Genomic DNA, 22,707 nt, shown 5'->3' with positions numbered 1-22,707 from the left:
TTTTCATTCTTGTGATCACGTCATACGGTCGAAAAGCATTGTCAGCTTCAGGAAGGAAAATCATTTTGAATATTTTCGTTAGATTCTTTTTAATTTTTAATTACGTTAAATTGATTTTGAATTGTGTTAAATTGGTTTTTAATTATTTATTTTTTTACTCTAATGTAAGTTTTCGATTTTTTCGTTTTAATTTCTGGAGAGTATCATACGGAAGTGTTCTATGTACTATATTGAGGTAAACTCCTCTTATTATTTTACAAATATTAATATCAACATAGAACGTATTCAGTATTACAGCTCTGATTCATACTATCTAATTATTATAAAGAAAATTTTTTTCTCTACACAACTAAAATAACATTTTCTTCAGAGGACCTATGTATAAGTTGCTTGTTATTTGTTATTTGGTTTTTAGGAGCATTAGCAACTAAGGCCATATTGCTCCGGGGATATGCGGTGGTCATTCCCTGACCTTTCCGCATCCTCCGTATTTGGTGTTGACGGGCTCGAACCCCGGTCTAATCAAGAAGCGTGTGCTACGCACTGCTGCTCCTTCCCACCTGGCTACGGACGCGCCTTCAAAATTCTAAATTTGGTTGGAAAAAAAGCATGGCTTATTTTTGAGCAGTACAGTATATTTATAATAATTATTATTATTTCTAATGGTTAATACTCACTTGAATTCCATGAAACAACAAAGGGAATCCTGCTTTGGGCAACTGAGGCCAGCTACATAATGCATTCTTTATTGATTCTTTGGCACTACAAATAAGTTCAGAATGATAAAAAACAGTGGATGGCACAGTCATGATTGCATCGTGGGATCGATAATTGTGTACAAGTTTTGTTACCTGCAATTACAAAAGTTCATGAGGAGTAATTTTACATTGTTCATAATTTCTGAAGTATTAAAGTAAATAACACAAACAACTTTTGTCATGCTTGTGGTGTGTGGGGATGAAAGTGTTGGTTGTACAGTGCTCTGAACTTGTTATGGGGGGATAAAAAATGACCAGTTGGAAGTGTTGCCACAAAATCTTAAGTACAAATTGGCAATTTCTAAACTAACTTATCCCAACTTCAAGAACAGTCTGATCATGTCACTGGTAAAAACTAGAAAGTGAAAATTTAAATTTATATAAGGTTGGTACTCAATTGAGCATACTTATTTTCAGCTATGGATAAGCCAGTGAATTTTTGCATGTTTTTTTTTTTTAGTTATTTGTGTTTTACATTTTCTTTTTCATCTTAGAGTTTTTATCTCACTGACACATTGCTGGGTTTATTTTTTTTAAATCACATATTTCAGAAGATATACTTGCTTAAATTAACAGCTGTTGCTAATGGTGATTTTTGGTGCAAAAACTTGTTATAGTTAAGCATTTCTTTGTGGAATTATATAACAGAATTAATTAGCTGAATGTAATATTGCAGATTCTTAATGCATGAACAGTCACTGCTGATAATCAGATCAAGAGTATTGCTTTCTCTCACTGCCTCTCAAAAGTGCTAGTGTAGAAAATAGTCATCCAATAAATTCACAAAAATCTTGCTGCTATTGTGTGAGTGACCAACCCATAAGTTCTAGCCAATATCTGAAAAATTAAAATCTCCCATTATAAGACATTCTGATTCACTGGCCCACTGTATCTGTCTGCATAGCTGTTCATTATACTCATCACAGTTAGTAGGTCTATAATACTCTCCTAATCTTATTTTTGTTTTCCTAGTGCCTATGTCATACCAAACTGACTCAACTTTCCACTGATCACCCTTGTCAACTAGCTGTACTCTCTTAAATTTTATGTGCTTCTTAAAATAAGAGTGTAACTCTTTCCCTCCCTCCCTCCCTCCCTCCCTCCTGTCCTTTCTATATACACTGTACACCCATATTCAAATTCTGCATCCCTTATGTCTGAGTGACACAATGTCTCTAATATCCTATCCTACATATTTACATTTCATGACTTACCCAGTACTTCAAATTCGTCAAATTTATTTAATATGCTCCTAGTATTAGTATACATGCAAGTATACCTGCAACTGTTTTTACTCTTAGTAATGATAAAACACAGCTCATGTATTTGCTTGTTCTCAGCAGGCATTGAAATCCTTGACACCTTGCTTTCTAGGCTGTTGCATGTTCCAATAACAGTGCAAGAATTACTTATGCCTCTATCTGCAGCTGCTGTTAATCTATATAATATGTTACTTTGGAGTTTCTATTCTGAAGTGTAAGACCTTGCATTTTGCTGCATTAAAACATAGCTGCTACTTTTCAGACCATTCTTAAAGCCTAAGTTGTCCTGAAAGAGTACTGTTTTGTACTGATCATTAACCACTCTCTCTCTCTCTCTCTCTCTCTCTCTCTCTCTCTCTCTCTCTCTCTCTCTCTCTCTCTCTCTCTCTCTCAATCCTCACATAACCTACAATTTTTGATATCACGCACTCTATCCTTTCATCAATGTCATTAAGAAGATTAGAAACAATAGTCCCAATACCAATCCTTGGGGTAACCCATGAGTTTACACAATAACCTCTCATGTGGGACTGAATCAAGTTATTAAATTCAAATGCTTTACTAAGATCCAAATAAACAATGTTGAAATATTTTTTACATATAGCTTATCAGTGACTGTCAAAACAGCTAACTAGGTTAGTTAAACCTGATTTTATCCTACAAAAACGAGTCTGTAGTTACACACTTCACTGTAAGAACTGCTTTTACATATTGGTAATATACTAGCACTTCTCCAATCCAAAGAAATCTTGCCTGAATCCAATAATGCCCTCAAACTTAACTTTAATGGTTCAATACATTCTCTGGCTGCTTCTCTTAAAATTTACTGGGTATATGCTATCAACTGCAGGAATCTTACTTGCCTTTAGGCCTGAAAGTTTTCTAATTTCATGTTATCATATTACAAATAGTGCTCTACTGATCATATTATGATAGGTTTATACCCTAGCTTGCTGTTTCTGCATGTTTTCAGAAGACACGTGCTAGAAACAGCAAGGATGTCTCAGGATAGTTCTAGCATGTCTCTTCTGGAGATTGCTGTTAGTGATTGACCTATGAGTTATGATGTACCATCCTACACAAACTGTTGAATGTATGCCAATAATATATTAGTCTGATGGGAATACATTCTTGTGCTCAAGGTATAGGAATGAGATGACTTTAAGTTGAAACTTGGTGAAAATGAGTGTTTAGACAGTAAGTAAGATGCCATGAAGTGCAAAAAATCTAGGTGCCAACAGCAATTCAAGTGTCTAGTACTAAGCCAAGGAACACTCTTTCAAAGGATTGGACATCAGGAATGGATCATCAGATGGGGGATTGCTCTGGCTCGTGAGACAATTTTTAGTGGATGATTCAACCGTTATGGAAACCAGGAATGTATTCTGTAATCAAGACAGATGAAACAGACTCAGGGAATGTCTACCAGGCACTAAAACTGATAATGTTACAAATTGGTTGTCAGTTCTTGGAACAACTAAAGGACATATGGTTGATGACTTAGTCAAGAAATATAGTCATGCTACAAAAATGCTTCATGATAGGTCAAAATGTTATTGTCTGAATTTCTGTCTAGACATGATAGAAGAACTACAAGATATGGAAGTCATGTGATTAACTCGTAAGGTTACTGGGAAACATTTTCACAGCTTGGCCTACCTGAGTTAACGTTATTGTTATTGTCTGAATTTCTGTCTAGACATGATAGAAGAACTACAAGATATGGAAGTCATGTGATTAACTCGTAAGGTTACTGGGAAACATTTTCACAGCTTGGCCTACCTGAGTTAACGGAAAGAATTCATTTTGCAAGGATGGCAGTCACCTGAACAGGAGAGGCACAGGGATTTTTGTTGATGCTGCAGGGGCCTTAGAAGCAGAGTTATGCAAAAGATAACTGGAGGTAGTGGGGGGGAGAGAATAAGAAAATTTTCAGTTAGACTAAGATTAAGGACATTGATCAAGGTCACATTTGCATCCTCCTTGAGAGCTCTGACACTCATAATTCCGTATACGTGGAAAGAGGCAAACAAATTAGAATACAACGATCACCAACAATTACATGCCATAGAGAAAGACTTGGGTAAAACACTATAAGGCACGTATTAGGGTAGTAAAAAATAAAGAAAATATGAAACACAATCTGTCTACACAGTAATGCTAGGAGTTTTATAAATAAAATGAGAACTCTTAAGTTTCTTGCCAAATCAACTAATGCTGATTTGTAAAAATAACCGAAACAGGGTAGATAGGGTATGCTGAATTTCACCATGGTGAGCACAGTCTGTTCAGCAGAGATAGAGATGAGCAATAGGATGAAAGATTATGCTGCTTATCAAAAGCTGCTGGAAAGTGACGCGGCAGTTTCCAGAGCCTGATCAAGTCCTGGTGGATGTTGAATACACCAATGAGCCAAAACATTATTGTTGTTGGTTTAGGGATTTATTAAGCACATTGGTAACTATGGCCATAGTGCACCAGCCAAAACATTATGACCACCTACCTAATATGATGTTGGTCCTCTATGTGCAGCCAAAACAACTCTATGCTTAGTACCCTACAAGATTTCTAAATGTGTCTTGTGGTATCTAGTACCAACACATAACCAGCAGATCCTTTAACTTCTGTAAGGTCTGTGGTTGAGATGCCGCAGATCGGAGTTGTTGTTCCAACACAAACCACAGATGCTCGATGGGATTGATGTCTGGGGAATTTTGAGGCCAGGGTAATACCTGGAGGTCTTCCTCATGTTCTACGAACCAGTCTCGATGGTTCGTAGACTGGTTCGTAGCATGGCATGGTGCATTATCCTGCTGAAAGATGGCACCGTTGCAGGGGAAGACTGTTGCCATGAAAGGGTGTACCTGGTCAGCAATGATGTTTGGTAGGTGGCAGACGTCAGAGTGCCCAACATATGTATGACTGGACCCAGGGTATCCCAGCAGAACATCGCCAAAAGCATGACACCGCCGCCACTGGCTTATTTACATCCCACGGTGCATCCAGGTACCATCAGTTCTCCAGGTAAATGAAGCACATGTACCTGGCCGTCCACGGTGCAACAGGAAATGTGATTCATCGGACCAGATGACCTTCTTCCAATCGCTCAAGGTCCAGTTTTCATGCTTGTGTGCCCATTGTAGGCACTGTTGGTATGGGCACTCAGAGCGGCCTGCGGCTACACAGCCCCATTTTCAACAGGGTTCGATGTACTGTGTGTTGTGACACATTACTCCCGTCACCAGCATTCCAATTACCAGCGAGTTGTGCCACAGTTGCCCTTCTCTTGCCACATACCATTTGAGAGAGCCTTCGCTCACCTCGAGCATCGATGAGGCGTCCAACACCTTGCCGGCGGGTAGTGGGTTTCCCTTCCTTGGACCACTTTCAGTAGATACTAACCATGGCTGACCATGAGAACCCCACCAGCCATGCTGTTTCGGATATGCTCCGACCCAGTCATCTGGCCATTACAATTTGGCTTTTGTCAAACTCGCTTGGGTCCCGACTCGCACTGCCTGCAGTTGCTTCGATTTGCATAACGACTCGCTGGTCATAATGTTTTGGCTCATCAGTGTATGTATGATGTGAGATGAATAGTGGAAAGACTATATTTACAACAGAAGGAAATAGAAGAGAAACAACTGCTAGTCTAAAACAGTATACACACACGTTTATACACTCATAAGCCAAAACATTATGATCACCCATCTCCATGAGTGGATATTCTTATTTTGTATTAAAATATATATATATAACAGTTGTGCACCTGTATCCGCTGATTCAGTTACCCGCGGTTAACCACGGGAAAAAAAACTTAACACATACTACTCGCGTGTCCAATACGATGCTTCCCTTTATTTTTTACGATGTCGATTTTAAATTGAATAGCTTCCTTTATTTTTTACAAAGTTTGGTCACCAAAATTATAATGGCTTTTACAGATTTAATGGATGCACTGTTTTCAAACTTTTGAATAATTTCAAGTTTTTGTTTAATTTTAAATCACAACTCTTGTGTTTGCCCATCATTTTCATGATTTCTAAACAAAAAAAAAAAAAAAGTTGCTATAAAAAAAAATTCCGACATCCCTGACATAAATAATGAAACAAAATTTGTCCTTTTGCTGTCCAACGGAACACAATATTTGACACAATGCACTAAATCAAACTAAACATTTGGTCTCTTTTTTTTTTTTTTTTTTTTGAGCGGTAGGTGTGAAGACAGCGAGGGCTGCAAGATAATAGGTACACAACTCCGGTTCTTGTCGCTTATTTATGACTTGCAAAATATCTGTTTATACCTATTCTAGTTATTACTTGAATTTTGATTTCTGGTCAATTTTTTTTTTTTTTTTTTTAATTTGGAGTCTTGAAGTGTCCCGGTTAATACAATCCCGGTAAATCAAGAGTCTACTGTACTTTATTATTACCATATTTAATGTTGGTAATGTTTTACTGTGTGTATAATTTATCAATTAAACTTTATTATACATATGTATGTACAAGAAAATTACGTTATATATGGGGTCAGCATGTATTTGCAATAGATCTGGGAATGTATCCCCTGTGGATACAAGGGTCAGCATGTCAACAATTGCAATCATTGTTGGCTGTTTGAGGGCCGCTGTAGTGAAGGTGTGGTGGTGGGATGATCTAAATAGGGACACATAACCATTCAACGTGCTTGGACAGAGAGACCACCACTGTTTGACAGTTGAGGTGAACAATTTTTGGCATGTGCTGTCCAGGACAACAAAAAGCTCATGATTCCTGAATTAATTGCAGACTATAACCAAAGTGCACAGAGAAACGTTTCCGTGCACAAGATCCAGTGAACACTCTTGCGGATAGTCCTATGGAATAGGTGACCTGTTTATGTGCCCATGACCAACCATCATTTACACCTCCACCTGCAGTAGGCATGGGAGCACCATTCCTGAACAGTGGATGACTGGAAAAGAGTCACCCGGTCTGATGAATCAAGAATCCAGATCCATTATGGACAGGTGTGAATTCAACAGCGAGCATGTGAACAGCTTTAATCAGGCTGCACAGTGGACAAAAATAGGCTGGCAGCAGCAGCATCATGGTTTGGGGAATGTTTCATGGACATTACTGGGTCCTCCTCATCTCCATTGAGCATACCCTCACTACAAGATCCTACCTTGGCATTGTTTTGGACCAAGTTTTGCCCTACATAGTAACCATGTATCCAGAGGGACTGGATGCTTCCAACAAGCCATTGCCCCATGTCACAAGGCCCACTTTGTGCAGGAATAATTCGAGGATCATAAACAAGCATCTTGTGTGCTTCCCTGGATGCTAAATTCCTCCAACATCAATCCTATCAAACATTTGTGGAATGTGGTGGAACACAGCATTTGCCAGTCTATGCCAGTGTCTAACTCCATTGTCAATCTCCAGGATGTCCTTCTATCCAGTTGGTCTAGGATACCCAAGGACACCTTCCTTGGTCTCGTGGAGTGAATGCCATGCTAGGTGAAAGCAGTTATCACAGGGAAAGATGGACCAACATGCTATTATGTAGGTAGTCTTAATGTTTTGGCTCATGAGCGTGTGTATATATATAAAGTTTAGATTTTTAAGTTTAAATTAGCACATTGTAATATGGAAACAGTGGGGATGTAAGTATTTAGTATTATAGTATAGTGTAAGTATTATAGTATAAAAGTTATATTGCAAATGTACCTAAGTGTGTGAGGCAGCAACAAAGGATACAAAAGTATATAAGCAAAGTCAGAATAATTAAGGGAAAGAAAGAACTGACAGATGGAAATGTAAAGAACACAAGGTGCCAAACAAGTAGGGAAAGGATAGAAAGAAAGTATTAGGGATGGGTGACACGGAAAGAAAGTGAAAAACCTAAGTGAGACATTAAATTATAAGAAATAATTTCTTATAATTTAATGTCTGATTTAATTAAATTAAATTAAATTAATTTAATTTAATTTAATTTAATGGAAGGCTGAATTAGAAAGCCAATTAGATGAATGAAGCTGCAAAGGAAAAGTAAAAATAAATGATTAATACTGATGATTACTATAAAATAACAAGCAGCAGAATGGGGGGGGGAAATTTTGAAGAAAAAGTGAATCTAAAGATGTTTGTTTGTTTTTTGGTTTTTAGGAGCATTAGCAACTAAGGCCATATTGCTCCAGGGATATGCGGTGGTCATTCCCTGACCTTTCTGCATCCTTCGTATTTGGTGGTGATGGGCTCGAACCCCGGTCTAATCAAGAAGCGTGTGCTACGCACTGCTGCTCCTTCCCACCTGGCTACGGAGGCGCCTCTAAAGATGTGAGAAAGTAATGAAAAGTAATGCAATAAAATCTGATTCTTGCTATAAATAATCAATACATACTACACCTGGTTGTGTATCAATAAACTGCGTTCCTATGCCTATGTAAAGTTATGGATTTAAAAGTATTAAATATAGGTATATTCTGATAGAATATAAACAACATGTAAATAAAAAGCATTACATTTTTTGTAATGGGGGAGGCGCCTCTAAAGATGTGAGAAAGTAATGAAAAGTAATGCAATAAAATCTGATGCTTGCTATAAATAATCAATACATACTACACCTGGTTGTGTATCGATAAACTGCGTTCCTATGCCTATGTAAAGTTATGGATTTAAAAGTATTAAATATAGGTATATTCTGATAGAATGTAAACAACATGTAAATAAAAAGCATTACATTTTTTGTAATGGGGGGGGGGATAAAAGCTGTAAATTCATCCATAAAGATGGGAAGGGTAGTCCCATTGCAGTGTTCATGACAAAATTAAGGTAAAATTAAATTAGTATAATAAAATTAAAATAATAAGTCAATGCATGTGGCAATAAGTGGATTTGATGGGAGATTAAAGATCTCTCTTTCTCTCTCTCACACACATACACACACAGTTTAATAATATTATAAATCTTAATTTCAGAAAAGGAAACTGAAATTGATGCTTTTATACTGAGAACTTACAACTCTACATTTAATATCACTAAAGTAACATTATAATAATGTATGCATGAAAGAAATCAATCAAACATACCAAAAATGGATCATAATTTCCATGATCAGAAAACTTCTCAATATCACGCTGATAAATGGGAAAGCACATTAATCTTTCTAAATATGATAGATCCAAGCCATAGTCCTTTGCAAATGAAGACTGAACAACTGGACCAAGCTGTAAGGGATCACCTGCCAGTACAGTCTGCAATATTATAATCAACAATATATTAATACGATCCTGATTTCTCACACTCACACACACACACACACACACACACACACACACACAAAATTTAAAGTCTGACATATACCTGTCCATGTCCCACAGCTGCAAGTCCCACAGGTAATAAACACTCAGGCTCTATTGCTTGTCCAGCCTAAGGAAAATTAAACTGCATTAAAATTAACATAATATACAAGAATTTGACATTACAGTGTATATTTCACACATGAACATATGAAATCAAATCTTATTCTAAACAAGGAACTGTACAGATGCTATGCACATTTTGAAACCAATACACCCTTTTTTGCAGTTGAAGTGAACAAATGTATACCAAAATAAGGTAATGCTTCTATATTACAAGATTCAGAAGTCAATAATCAAGCATTTTTCTAGTTTATTCTAACCTTTTTATGTTATCATATACTGCCTATTTTGAAATTATTTTTAAATCCCATTAAAGTTATTTAACATTTTTTTTTATTTATAAAATTTACACCTAACATAAATTATCAAGAAAATAATATTCCATGTCATGTAACTTAAAATTATTATATAGTGTTATATAATCCTGTCATAAAAATTGGTGGAGATTAATTAAATTAATTGAAATTATTAAACATAAACATGTGAATGATTAAAGTACTGAAAAGCACTCTTGTACCACATGTTATGAATTAAGTTAATTTAAATAAAATTCTACAATTAAGCAATAACCTTAATACTTAAATTTAACATAGTAGGAAAAGACCCCAAAAACTGGTTTAGCTTCCCCTCAGAGTATTTTATTTATTTATTTATTATTATTTATTTATTATTTATTTTTTTTTGAGTTTTCCCACTGTGCACATCTGCCCTTGGGTTAAAAGAAAACATATATTATGCACATAGTCTTTTTTTTATTTATAGCTGCATTAGGTAAACATACAAACATATGTAACAGTGGAACTAACCTCATCTATAAATACATGTGTAAAATGATCAGTTCTCAGTCCTAAAGTATAAAGGGTACCAGCAATAATACATGTACTTAATACAATGCGATGATGTGCCACAAGATATAGATTTTCCCCATCTTGACAATATGGCTTAATTACCTCTGGAACATTCTGTAAATATGCAAGAAAGTATGTAAATACAAAAATATGCAGGACAGTATGTAAATACAAAAATATGGGAAAATATATTTATTTATTATTTGAATATTATACAGGATGTGTTTAAACATACAACGGGTCTTGTCAAATTTTGGGAGCCCATTCTTCATGTATGTGGGCACAATTCCGGAAATGCTTCCCTTCCGAGTATCTTTTTGTCTTTCTTTTTCTCCCTAGAGCCCAATTTTTTTTTTTTTTTTTTTCTTTTCATAATCAAGATCTGGGGTGGCAGCTGGAAAGTTAAATTTTTTTTATTAAAGTAATTAATGCACACCATAACTGATGAGAACCTTCTTTTAGATCTACATTAGGGAAAGTGTTTGAAATGGCCTCCTTTAGTAGTGGCACACGCCTCAGACATCTCATATATTATTGAACACATTCGAAAATAAGGGTCTTCCAGATTATTCAACAACATCCATGATCTGTTTCCAGAGAATCTGTGCATTACAAACTAGGATAAAGTATACAAGAGCCCTGAGGTGTTTCCATAAAAAGATATCCAGTGGATTTATATTGAAAAAGTGTGCAGGCAATGCAGTTGATCCATCTCTATCCAAACCAATGGTCAAAATAATTATTAGAGAAATTTTTCAGCAGCAAGCTAAAATGTGCTTGAGCCTCCCTCCCACCAACTCAAACATTAACCCACATTTGACAGAAAGTTTCCAATGGAACATCTTCCAGCTCTAAGAAATGACTGTAATTTTATCCATTAAGTGAGGAAAAAATGAAAAATAATACCAGCCCAAATGTTCCAATGAAACTACTGCCAATGCTGAGAATGTGTTATAACTAGAGTCTTCCTGTGTCCACTGGTGTTTGTTATGAAAATTCATAATGGCATCTTCCTTAAATTATGCCACACTCTCTGCCTCAACCATTCATGCAAGCAACTTATTCCAACATTCCACAGCATATGGCCTGATGGTAAGCGTCACATAGTCTAGTCTACTGTTTTTCCCTCTGGTTTTTGTCTTCCTCACCAGTGAGGAACAGTTCTTCATTAATCATTTTATTTTACTTTATTTTACTAATCTCCTGAGGGGGATTAGTAAAATACACTTCAATCAAATTAAAAAGATACACTTCAAATCCCTCCACAGAGGTTTCTAGTTCCTTATAAGGATAATGCTTAGTGCCTCTCACCAATTTAGTCGCCCTTCTCTGCACCCTCTAGAGAAGTTCTATGTCTTTCTATAGATGTGGTCTCCAGACCCGGATATAATATTCCATTGTCTTATATACTGGGATAATGACCTTCCTGCAAAATGCTGATAAATGGTGTTCTATCTATGCTCTCACAGATAGAACACTATGTGCTCTTCTTCTTGCCACCTGCTTACACAGCATGTTGAATTTCACATCTTTCTGTGTTGTAATCCCCCAAGTCTTTCTCATCCAGCACATCCTTTAATTTCTCTTTGCCAAATGTATAAACTACTCCTGGGTTTCTGTCCCACAGGTGCAGCACTATTCATTTGGTAGCATTAAACTTTAGCTATCATTTTTCGGACCATACTTGCAGTTAGTCCAAATCCTTTTCAAGTAACATCACCTGGATCTGATCATTAACCACCCTCCCAACCTTTAAGTCATTAGCAGACTTTGATTCTTTTATTCTTCTTATTTAGGCACATTAGTCTATATCTGTTAAGCACCTATTGCCTTTATCATGTCCATCCATTCATCCACACCCAGTGGCAGCCCCATAAATTGCATTACCCTCTTAAAGTTTAATAACTCCCTCTACAGGTAAAATAATGCTATCTCAAGACAGTATTACACCATCCTTTAAACTAGTGTGATATTGCATCATCATTCTGTAATATTATAGTGGTATTGCATCATTTTGTTTATAAAAGCATCCAACAGCTGCTATGTCTTCATTTCCTATTCAGCAGCAGTATGGCATACACTCTATTAACTCCAAGGAAGAAAAGTGTAATTACCGTTTATTACTGTAATTATTATGTAATTATTGTACACTGGTGTTTTTCCTTCTTCTTGGAATTTCTCATATTCAGCTAATTCCTAAAATGGGTGACAAATCTTTCCAATCCAATTACTGTCCCACTGCACTTACCTCTACTCTTTTCAAAGCAGTGAAGAAATCAATTAACCACCAACTCCTAAACTATCTCAAAACCTACCATCAGATACCTACCATAAGATCACCAATATGGATTTTATTAGTGTCAATGCACTGGTGATATATGTATTATGGCCTATGTTACCATCTACAGACAAGTTCAAGCAGTTGCCTTTGACATTTCTAAGGATTTTGATAATGTTTGGGATAAAGGTCTTCTAAAGAAGTTCTTGTCGATTGCTGATTTTTTTTGCAATTGAGTATCCAGTTTTCTCTATATTCACTCATGAGTGATGGTAGAAGACTGTGTTCAAGCTTCTCCACTAATGTGATATTCCTCAAGTTCAGTTCTTTCTCCCACTTTTTCCTCCTGTATATTAATGACCTTATTCCACTGACCGGTAGACCTAGCCATAGTTTTGCTGATGGTATGGTAGCACACTGGAAACAGTGTGGTACCATTTTTGCATTGCACAGACAGCTTCAACTTCTTGGATATCCACCACTGATTCCTTAATTACATATCCCTAATAGGGAATTCCCTGACTGCTTCCTCTGCATCTAAAAAACTTGGTTCTCTCTTTTGTTCCCAGCATTACTTTTCTTCTAAACAACTGCTCATTCTGCAGAAATGTCAAATCTGCACTACGATGGAATATTCTTCCCACACCTGGGGTGGTGCCACCAAAACCTCTCTCAGGCTTCTATACTCCATTCAAAAGAGTACAGCCAAGTTAATTAATGATCCATCTCTTACAAAGTCTCCACTTGCTGTCTCATAAACATGCAATTTCTGCTGCATGCCTTTTTCATACCTACTTCCATGGATGCAGTTTTTCTGAAGAGGCTTCTGTAATTGTCCCTCCCCCCCTCTCTCTCTCTCTCTCTTCCAAACCAGTCCAAACATGCAGCAACCAGCACAGTCAAGATCCATTTACTGTCCAACTTCAAATTAAACTCACAGAACCAACTTTTCTTCTTTTTCTTCCTCATTTATCTCTTCAACTTCATTTTTTAGAACAAAGTTCCTTCATGTGTGTGTATTTCCTGAAACTTACAATCTATAAAAATTCAAGTATAATGTCAACTAGTATCTTCTGTTTTTCTGTCTTCTTAACCTTCAACCCACATATGGTACTAAGTACTATAGCTACTAATACTTAGAATTAGTAGAGGCATATGATGCAAGAAAGCAAGCTTATACAGCATCAGTCAAAAAAAAAAAAAAAACTCTTTCCATTTCACCCATCCAGTCACTCCAAATGTTTGTCTAGTTCAGCCTTAAATGTATTTAAGCTATCAACTTCCACAACAACAGATGGAAGTCTGTTCCAGCAATCAACCAACCGCTGGTTAAATGCAAACTTCCGCCATCTATTCTACAACTGTCTTTCCTCAATTTGAATCTATGCCTCCTTAGTTCTTAATCTGAGCAAGCGGAAGTATTCCGTCAGCACTGAGCCTGCTCAAACCATTCAAGGCCTTATACACCTCGATCAGATCACCTCGCAGGTGCCTAGTCTCCAGATGCTGCAATTTGCAGAACTTAAGCCTTTCTTTGTAAGCACACCCCTTTGTTCCTCTCACCAATCTTGTTGCCCTTCTCTGTACTCATTCTAGCAACTCTACATCCTTCCTAAAATGAGGCCTCCAGAACTGTATTTAAGCTGTCAACTACAACGACAGATGGTAGTTTGTTCCAGCAATCAACCACCTGCTGGCTAAAGGCAAATTTCTGCTCATCTGTTCTCCAACTGCCTTTACTCGATTTGAATTTATATCCTCTCAGGTGATTAATCTGGGCAAGAGGAAGAATCCCATCAGCATTTAACTTACTCAAACCATTCAAGGCCTTATACACCCAGCAGGTGCCTAGTCTCCAGACACTGTAATTTGCAAAACTTAAGCCTTCGTAAACAGTATATGAAAATGTTGCTTTTTCAATATAAGCATAACATATACATATGTTTAATATAATATGTGTCCAGTTAAACAATATTAGAAATATTTAAATTTTTCTGGACACAAATATTTTTCATACCTCATCTATTCTTTGAAATGCATTGAGTCGAACAATATCCGATTTAGATGAAACACCTCCATCTATGAGTCTCAGTGTCTACAAACAATAAAAAGAACAAAATAATATACCTACATGGATAATACATAATCTCAGAAAAAAAAAACAGTTTAATATTAAATTGTCATCAATAACTGATTTCCTATAGGTCCTAAAAGTTTAATTATTTCTCTTTTTTCAAAAAAAAAAAAAAGAAAAAAAAAAAGTAAAATGTTAGTCTCATAAAAGTGTCTGTTTGCAAATCTCATCAAGAGGGTTGCTTCTCTCTGGATTCTTTCAAGAAGAGGCATGTCTTTTTTTAGTATTGAAAAGGAAATTGTATTGTACTCAACTGAACTGGATTAAAAAGGAAAAAAAATAATTTGAAAAACAAACCACAGAAATATGCTGAAGAATAACTGAATATGAATGGTTAAATGCTACTAGATACATATATATATATAAATTATTAAAAAAAAATCACATCACTGATCCAACCCATGGATCAAGAAGTAATTGCCTGTTTTAAAAAACTTTACACCAAGGCTTTGTTTCCACAGCTTTTTGATGTGACTCATTCTTCTGATAAGACACTGAAGGAGTTCTGGAAGACTGAGTTCAATATGAGGCTTAGAGGGGAACAGGTATCCTGTGTGTTATCAGATACTCAGCCTAAAACACTGATGGATCCAATATCTCTCTATTACAGAAGATTTAGAAGTCCGGCTGGCCTGCCTCCCTAAAATCCACTCATGCACACCTTCTCGATGGTAAGCCCTGTTACGTCACTTAGGTGGCAACGAACGTGTAGAGTGGTTCTCTTCAAGACGCCTGGTCAGCGTGAAGAGGAAAAGACCAAACCCTCCAGCATATGACAGTATGACAAAACAAATGGCCCTCAGTCCCCAGCAGCTTTCACTCTCCCTCTTACGGCAGCGAGAGGATCAGAGTGGAAGCAGAGGGTGCTAAGAATCTCTGGGTATGACCAGGCTGCCATGCATGGAAACTGAACTTGGCCTGTTATAACGTAAGATCACTCATTGGTGAAGACAGGATATTAGAGCTGGACAAGGAATTAGAAAATGTGAATTGGAATATCATCGGTTTGGCTGAAACAAGAAGAAGAAATGAATCACTTATAAGTTTATCAAGTGGAAATCTGCTGTACACCAATGGAAACAGTGAAAGGAGTGAAGGTGTAGTTGGGTTTCTGGTCAATAAAGATTTTAAAAACAACATTTTGGAATTCAAAAGTACATCACCAAGGGTGTCAAGGCTAATACCCAAGATTTCTAAGAGGTACAAGCTAAAGATTACAATGATTTATGCACCAACATAGAGCCATGATGATGAAGAGGTTGAAGAAATGTACACCGAAATTGAGTCTTCTAGATGAGCAGAAAACTCACTACACTATTATTATGGGGGACTTCAATGCTAAGGTTGGAAAAAGACAAAACAGTGCAGAAAGAGGAACTATAGGAAATTTTGGAATTGGTGAAAGAAATGAAAGAGGTGAAAGCCTTGTGGAATTTGCAGAATCTCAAGGACTGTCAGTAATGAACACTTTTTTCAAGGAAAGGGTGAACAGAAAGTGAACATGGAAGAGTCCAAATGGATTAACTACTAACGAAATCGACTTCATCCTCATTAACAGAAGATATACTGTGAATGATGTTACCGTCCTGAATAAGGTAAATGTTGGAAGTGATTACAGAATGGTAAAATGTACACTTGATATAGATGTAGGAAAGGAAAGGAAAAAACTGACTTGAGTAAATAATACAAAGGTCTTTGAGATTACAGAAGAGAAGAAAAAGCAGTATGTACTGGAACTTAAGAACAAGTTTGAGCTTCTGCAGACTGCTCAGGACCAAGATATCGATGAGGAATATTACAACTTTCTGAAAGTGATAAAGCCCAAGAAACCTATAGGGAAAAAGAAATCCAAAGAAGAAAAAATTAGTCAAGATACATTTGTCATGATGAAACAAAGACAACAAATGAAAAGCAAGAAAAACACTGACAGGGAGAAAATTGAGTATACTGAGAGTTATCCAAAGCCATTAGAAAGACATAAGAAGATTTAACACAAAAAAAGTAGAACAAGCATTAAAGGAAAACAAAGGATTTAAATCAGCAGCCATGAGCAGTAATACAGAAAGACAAATGATACTGAAACTGAAGAATAGCGATGGTGTACTTATAAACAGCAGAGAAGGCATAATTCAAATAGCAGAAGACTACTATAGAGAATTATACAAGGAGCAGGGGAATGATGCCAGCAGTGGGGAAGATGGATTGCAAAGTAGCAACACATACGACATACCCGATATTCTTCCTAATGAGGTAGAACATGCATTGAAGAAAATGAAGAATCAGAAAGCACCGGGGGAAGATGAAGTTACTGTAGAGTTGTTAAAATTGGGAGGAAGAGACATAACACAAAAACTGGCAAGGCTCTTCACCATTAGAAAAGGTGTGACGCCTAAGCAGTGGAATAATGCAATCATAGTTTTGCTGCATAAGAAAGGAGATAAATCAGAAATTGGAAATTATGGACCAATTAGCTTGTTATCCCACATCTACAAGTTGTTCACAAGGGTCATTACTAACAGATTAGAAAGAATACTTGATGAGAATCAACCGAAAGAGCAAGCTGGCTTTAGGACAGGATTCTCAACTATGGATCACCTTCACGTAATATCACAGCTAATGGAGAAAGCAAATGAATATAAAACACCATTATGCCTGGCATTTGTGGATTGTGAAAAGGCATTTGACTCCATACAGTATAAGGCAATGTTTCAGGCACTGGAAAGACAAGGCATAGATACCCCATATATTATGATTTTGAAGAAAATATATGAGAACGCTACCTCCTTTATTAGGCTAGACAAAGACAGTAGGAAATTTAAAATTGAGAAAGGAGTTCGACAAGGAGACACAATATCTCTGAAGCTGTTTACTGCTGCCCTTGAGGAAGCTTTCAGAAGATTAGACTGGTCGCAGAAAGGAGTCAATGTGAACGGAGAGTAAATAAAACCATTTACCATTTGTAGATGACATTGGGGTCATAAGCCACAATCCCAAAAAATTAGAGGAAAATCTTAATCAGTTATGCACGGTTAGTAAGGATTTTGGCCTAAAGATGAATATGGCTAAAACAAAAGTAATGATGAACAAGTATGCCACAGAAAGGGAAATAATGATTGAAGGAGCAGTAATTGAAAAGGTGGAGTCATATACTTATCTAGGACAAGTTATTAGCTGTAATAATAATAAATGGCTGGAAGTCAAGAGAAGAATAAATTTTGGATGGATAGCATTCAGGAAATATAGTCACATACTAAAGAGCAATATCCCAGTTTGTCTGAAATGTAAAATAATGAACCAATGTATACTCCCCACCATGACTTATGGAAGTGAAATTTGGGCACTCACCAAAAGAATGGAAGAGAAGCTGCGAACTACACAGCGAAGAATGGAACGAATTATATTGTGAATCTGACCGTTAGATAAGAAGAGAAACACATGGATTAGGCAGCAAACTCAAGTAAAGGACATTCTTATCAAAACTAAAGAACCAAAATGGTCTTGGGCAGGACACACAGCTCGAAGACATGATGACAGATGGACTAAGAAAATAACAGAATGGTATCCAAGAGGAGCTAGAAGAAAACCTGGAAGACAAAGGCGGAGATGGATAGATGAAATTCATGAGTTTGTGGGTAGTAAATAGATGGCCAGTGCTCAAAACAGAAGGAACTGGAAAGTTGCTGGAGAGACCTTCATCCTGCAGTGGATTGAAAATGGCTGATGATAATGAGTTCAATATTCTTCAAGCCATTTCCTTTATTAAAACTGCCTGGGAGGGAGTGACACAGAGGACCCTTCGTGCATCATGGAAGAAACTCGTTCCTTCCTTTTTTTGGGATGACAACAGTGCAGTCCAAGCTGCTGAAGAATCAGAAGCAGCTGCGGCCATGCGAGAAATCATTTCGACGGCGGAGAACCTCGACATAGGAGAAGTTGATGAGGCTGATGTGGAAGAGCTTGTGGAGGATCACGATGACGAAGCAACCGTGGAAGAACTCAAAACACTCAGCGAACATGAAGCAAAAGAGAGAGAAAAGGAAATTTCACGTGAAAAAGAAGAAGACAGGGAAAAAGGGCTGATGTCAACAGCTGCCATTAAAGAAATTTTATTCCACTGGGAGAAGGTGCAGTCTGCTTGTTTAAAATGGCACCCCAACACTGCTGTTGTAACTAGAATGACAGACTTATATAACAACACTAATATGCATCACTTCAAGGCTATCTTGAAAAAGAGGGAGAGACAGTCCACCCTTGATTAATTCCTCATCCCCATTCAATCCAAGAGGAGAAGAGAAGGGGTAGAACAAGATAAATAAAACATCCTTCCAACATCTAAGGCTCAATGAAATGTATGTACTCATTATGTATTTTGTAATTTTGTTTGTTATATGGTAGAATATAGTAAAGTCAATAATTAGCGGAATTACTTAACAAGTACAGGTCACTGTTGAAAAAAAGCCGTGAAGTAGGGTTGAATTTGAAAGTGTCTGCAATTCTGCCCAGACACGATAGGAGGGAGTATATGATGAGAGCCTTGTCGATCAATTCGGCCCTGGAAAGATTGTGCAAGGCTCAAGGGGTAGAATTTTTTTCAGCCTGGACTGTACTTGTTAACAGGAGAGATTGCTTCTACAGGGATGGGATACACTTAAATAGAAAGGGTGCAAGAATATTTGCTGATGCTATCGAGGCAGTGTTAGGTGGGTCGGAAAACTGCTAGCTTGGGGGGAGACAAAGACAAATAGATTAACAGTAGCCACTGGCAGAGGTGAAAGAGATTCTTGCACTGCTTCTATTGGAATGAGCAGAAGCCTGAAAAACAATATGCAGGATATTTCAGAGACTGCTGGAAGTCATTGCGATACAAGTAAACACATGGGTTGTGTTAGGGCAGCTAAGAATAGAAACAGGTGCATGTATACTTGCATGTACACCAATGCTAGGAGTTTAGTAAATAAATTTGATGAATTTGAGGTTTTGCTCAAAACATCAAAGGCAGATATTGTTGGGATATCAGAGACATGGTATCACACAGATGTAAGGAGTGCAGAGCTGGAATTTGGGGAGTACAACGTCTACAGAAAGGATAGACAGGATAGGAAGGGAGGAGGGGTTATGCTATTAGTTAAAAAACACATAAAATCCAAGGCAGTGAAGCCAGTCGACATCGATGGACAGGGCAGTGTCGAGTCAGTTTGGTATGACATAAGCAAGGGTAAATCAAAATTGAGAGTAGGAGTGCTATAGGCCTAATGACTCTGATGAGCATAATAAGATACTGTACAGGGAAATAGAATGGGCCAGTAAATCAGAGAGTCTTATAATGGGGGATTTTAATTTCCCAGATATTGACTGGAATTTGTGGGTTGGTCACTCACACACTAGCAAGGCTTTTGTGGATTTATTGGATGATTGTTTTCTACACCAGCATGTTCGGGAGGAAACTAGAGGGAGTAATACTCTTGATCTGATTATCAGTAGTGATTCTTCATGCATTGGGAAGAATCTGCAGATAAAGGAACCACTAGGTGGCAGTGATCACAGTGTGCTGAAGTGGGATTTACTCAAGGAGGTAACTACCATCAGAGGTAAAGGGAAGGGTTTTTGCTTTCGTAAAGGCGACTATGATGGGCTGAGGCAGTATTTAAATTCTATACAGTGGGACCAACTGATGATGTTACCAACAGCAAATTCAAAATGGGAAGCATTCAAGGAACTAATCTTGGAAGTTACCAGGCTTTACATACCAACCAAGAAATATTGTTCAAGGTTCAGGCCTAAATGGTTGTCAGATGAACTAATGAGACATATGGCAGAGAAGAAAAATGCATGGGATACATACAAATTAATGGGTGACATGGAAGCCTATGATAGATATAAGTTGGTCTGTAACCAAGTCACAAAGGAGATTAGGCAGGCAAAGGCAGATTATGAGAAATCCTTGGCAAAGGATGCAAAGAAAAACAGAAAAGAGTTCTTTATCTATTTAAACTCAAGAAGGAAAGGGATGAATCAGATTGGTGCACTGGATGTTGATGGTTCAACAGTTGAGGATCCTGGTCAGGTGGCTAACAATCTAAACGAGTATTTTGCATCTACATTCACACATGAGGAGTTATTCAGGAAGAGGAATGTCGTAGGTGAAGTAAACATTGGCAGTGAGCTAGATGATTTTCTAATAACTGAGAGGAAAGTGGAGGAGAAATTGTTGAGGATAAACATAAAAAAGGCACCCGGGGTGGATGGGATCTATCCAGTTATATTAGAGGAGGCAGCAAAGTAAGTAAGCAAACCCCTGGCCATAATTATGAGAGCTTCTTGGATTCAAGGGAGGTACCCATAGACTGGAGATGTGCAAATGTGACCCCAGTTCACAAAGGAGGATCAAAGGCTGACACAAGTAATTATAGACCTGTTAGTTTAACTTCGGTTCCAGGAAAATTAATGGAGGCACTGGTTAAAGAAGCACTGCAGGATCATCTGGACAAGAATTCAGTTACAGCTCAGACACAGCATGGTTTTGTTAAGGGGAAGTCTTGCCTGACCAACTTGATTGGATACTATGATATAGTCACAAAAGAACTGGATGCAGTGAATAACTTTGATATTATATATTTGGATCTTAGAAAGGCTTTTGATACTGTTGCGCATGGAAGACTGCTGCACAAATTGGAGCAGTGTGGCATTGGAGGCAAATTGCTGCTATGGATAAAGGGATGGTTGAGTGGCAGAAGACAGAGAGTGGTAATCAATGGACACTGCTCAACGTGGACTAATGTTATTAGTGGAGTTCCTCAGGGTTCAGTGTTGGGTCCATTGTTGTTTTCTGTATTTATAAATGATATAGATGATGGTATGTCAAGCTTAATGTCCAAGTTTGCAGACGATACAAAGGTTGGCAGGGTTGTTAAGGACACTACTGATGCTATGCTGCTGCAACAGGATCTGGAAAGGTTGAGCAGATGGGCTGAGAGGTGGCAGATGAAGTTTAACATTGCCATATGAAGTACTTTACATTTGTCCCCCTCTATCACTGTCAACTCTGTGGTACTACGCTGACAGTGGTAGAGAATGAAAAGGACCTGGGGGTAATTGTGCAGGCAGATATGAAGTTCTCTAAGCAGTGCAGACGAGCTGCAAGAGTAGCTCATGGTGTCTTGTCAATGATATACAGGAATTTTTCTAGCAGGGATAGGGATGTGATTATTCCCTTGTATAAGGCATTGGTCAGGCCACACCTTGAGTACTGTATACAGGTCTGGAGGCCTCATTTCAAGAAGGATGTAGAGGTGCTGGAACGAGTACAGAGAAGGGCAACAAGATTAGTGAATGGAACAAAGGGTTGCTCTTACGAAGAAAGGCTTAAGTTTTGCAAATTACAGAGTCTGGAGACTAGGCATCGGCGAGGTGATCTGATAGAGGTGTATAAGGCTTTGAATGGCTTGAGCATGCTCAATGCCGATGGGATTCTTCCTCTTGCTCAGAATAATCACCTGAGAGGGCATAAATTCAAATTGAGGAAGGATGGATGTCGGATAGATGTGCGGAAATTTGCCTTTAGCCAGCGGGCAGTTGGTTTGTGGAATAGACTTCCATCACTTGTTGTTGAAGTGGATAGCCTAAACAAATTTAAGGCTCAGCTGGACAGGTATTTCGAATGAACGGAGGGGTGAAATGGGAGTAGTGGTTGTGCTTTTTTTTTTTTTTTTTTTTTTTTGGCTGATGCCGAATAAGCTTGCTTTCTTGCATCATATGCCTCTACTAATGCTAATGCTAATATTGTGTATTTCTCTCCGACAACGAATTAATCAATTTGCCATAACACAACCGTTGCAGATGAACTCAACAGTTATTTTGCATCGATATTTACAAATGAAAAGCCTTTTGTGGCAATGGGAAATTGTGGGAGCGAAGTTAAAAAATATGTAATTAATGATATTGAAATTTCGCAAGATTATTTAATGAAAAAACGTTCGAGCCTACAGACCAATAAGGCTCCTGGAGTTGATGGAATATACCCTA

At 37.5% G+C, this 22,707-nt stretch overlaps 1 protein-coding gene across 1 annotated transcript in view; it reads right to left on the bottom strand.

The window, feature by feature from the left end:
• LOC150090395 (RNA helicase Mov10l1-like) overlaps positions 1-22,707 on the bottom strand; it is a 230,447-nt gene that overhangs the window by 63,491 nt on the left and 144,249 nt on the right. Inside the window, exons 15-19 of the mRNA XM_090390298.1 lie at positions 14,569-14,646; positions 10,232-10,387; positions 9,367-9,432; positions 9,093-9,257; positions 678-851 (exon numbers count right to left, since the gene is read on the bottom strand). Coding sequence (XP_090246424.1) covers positions 678-851; positions 9,093-9,257; positions 9,367-9,432; positions 10,232-10,387; positions 14,569-14,646 — 639 coding nt within the window. The remainder of the gene's footprint in view (positions 1-677; positions 852-9,092; positions 9,258-9,366; positions 9,433-10,231; positions 10,388-14,568; positions 14,647-22,707) is intronic.

This window comes from Mastigoproctus giganteus, chromosome 2, assembly GCF_048544385.1.
Source record: "Mastigoproctus giganteus isolate SK-2022 chromosome 2, ASM4854438v1, whole genome shotgun sequence".
Taxonomy (NCBI): domain Eukaryota; kingdom Metazoa; phylum Arthropoda; class Arachnida; order Uropygi; family Thelyphonidae; genus Mastigoproctus; species Mastigoproctus giganteus.
Note: the sequence above shows the minus strand (reverse complement) of the source record. Positions and strands in the feature narration are given on the sequence as shown.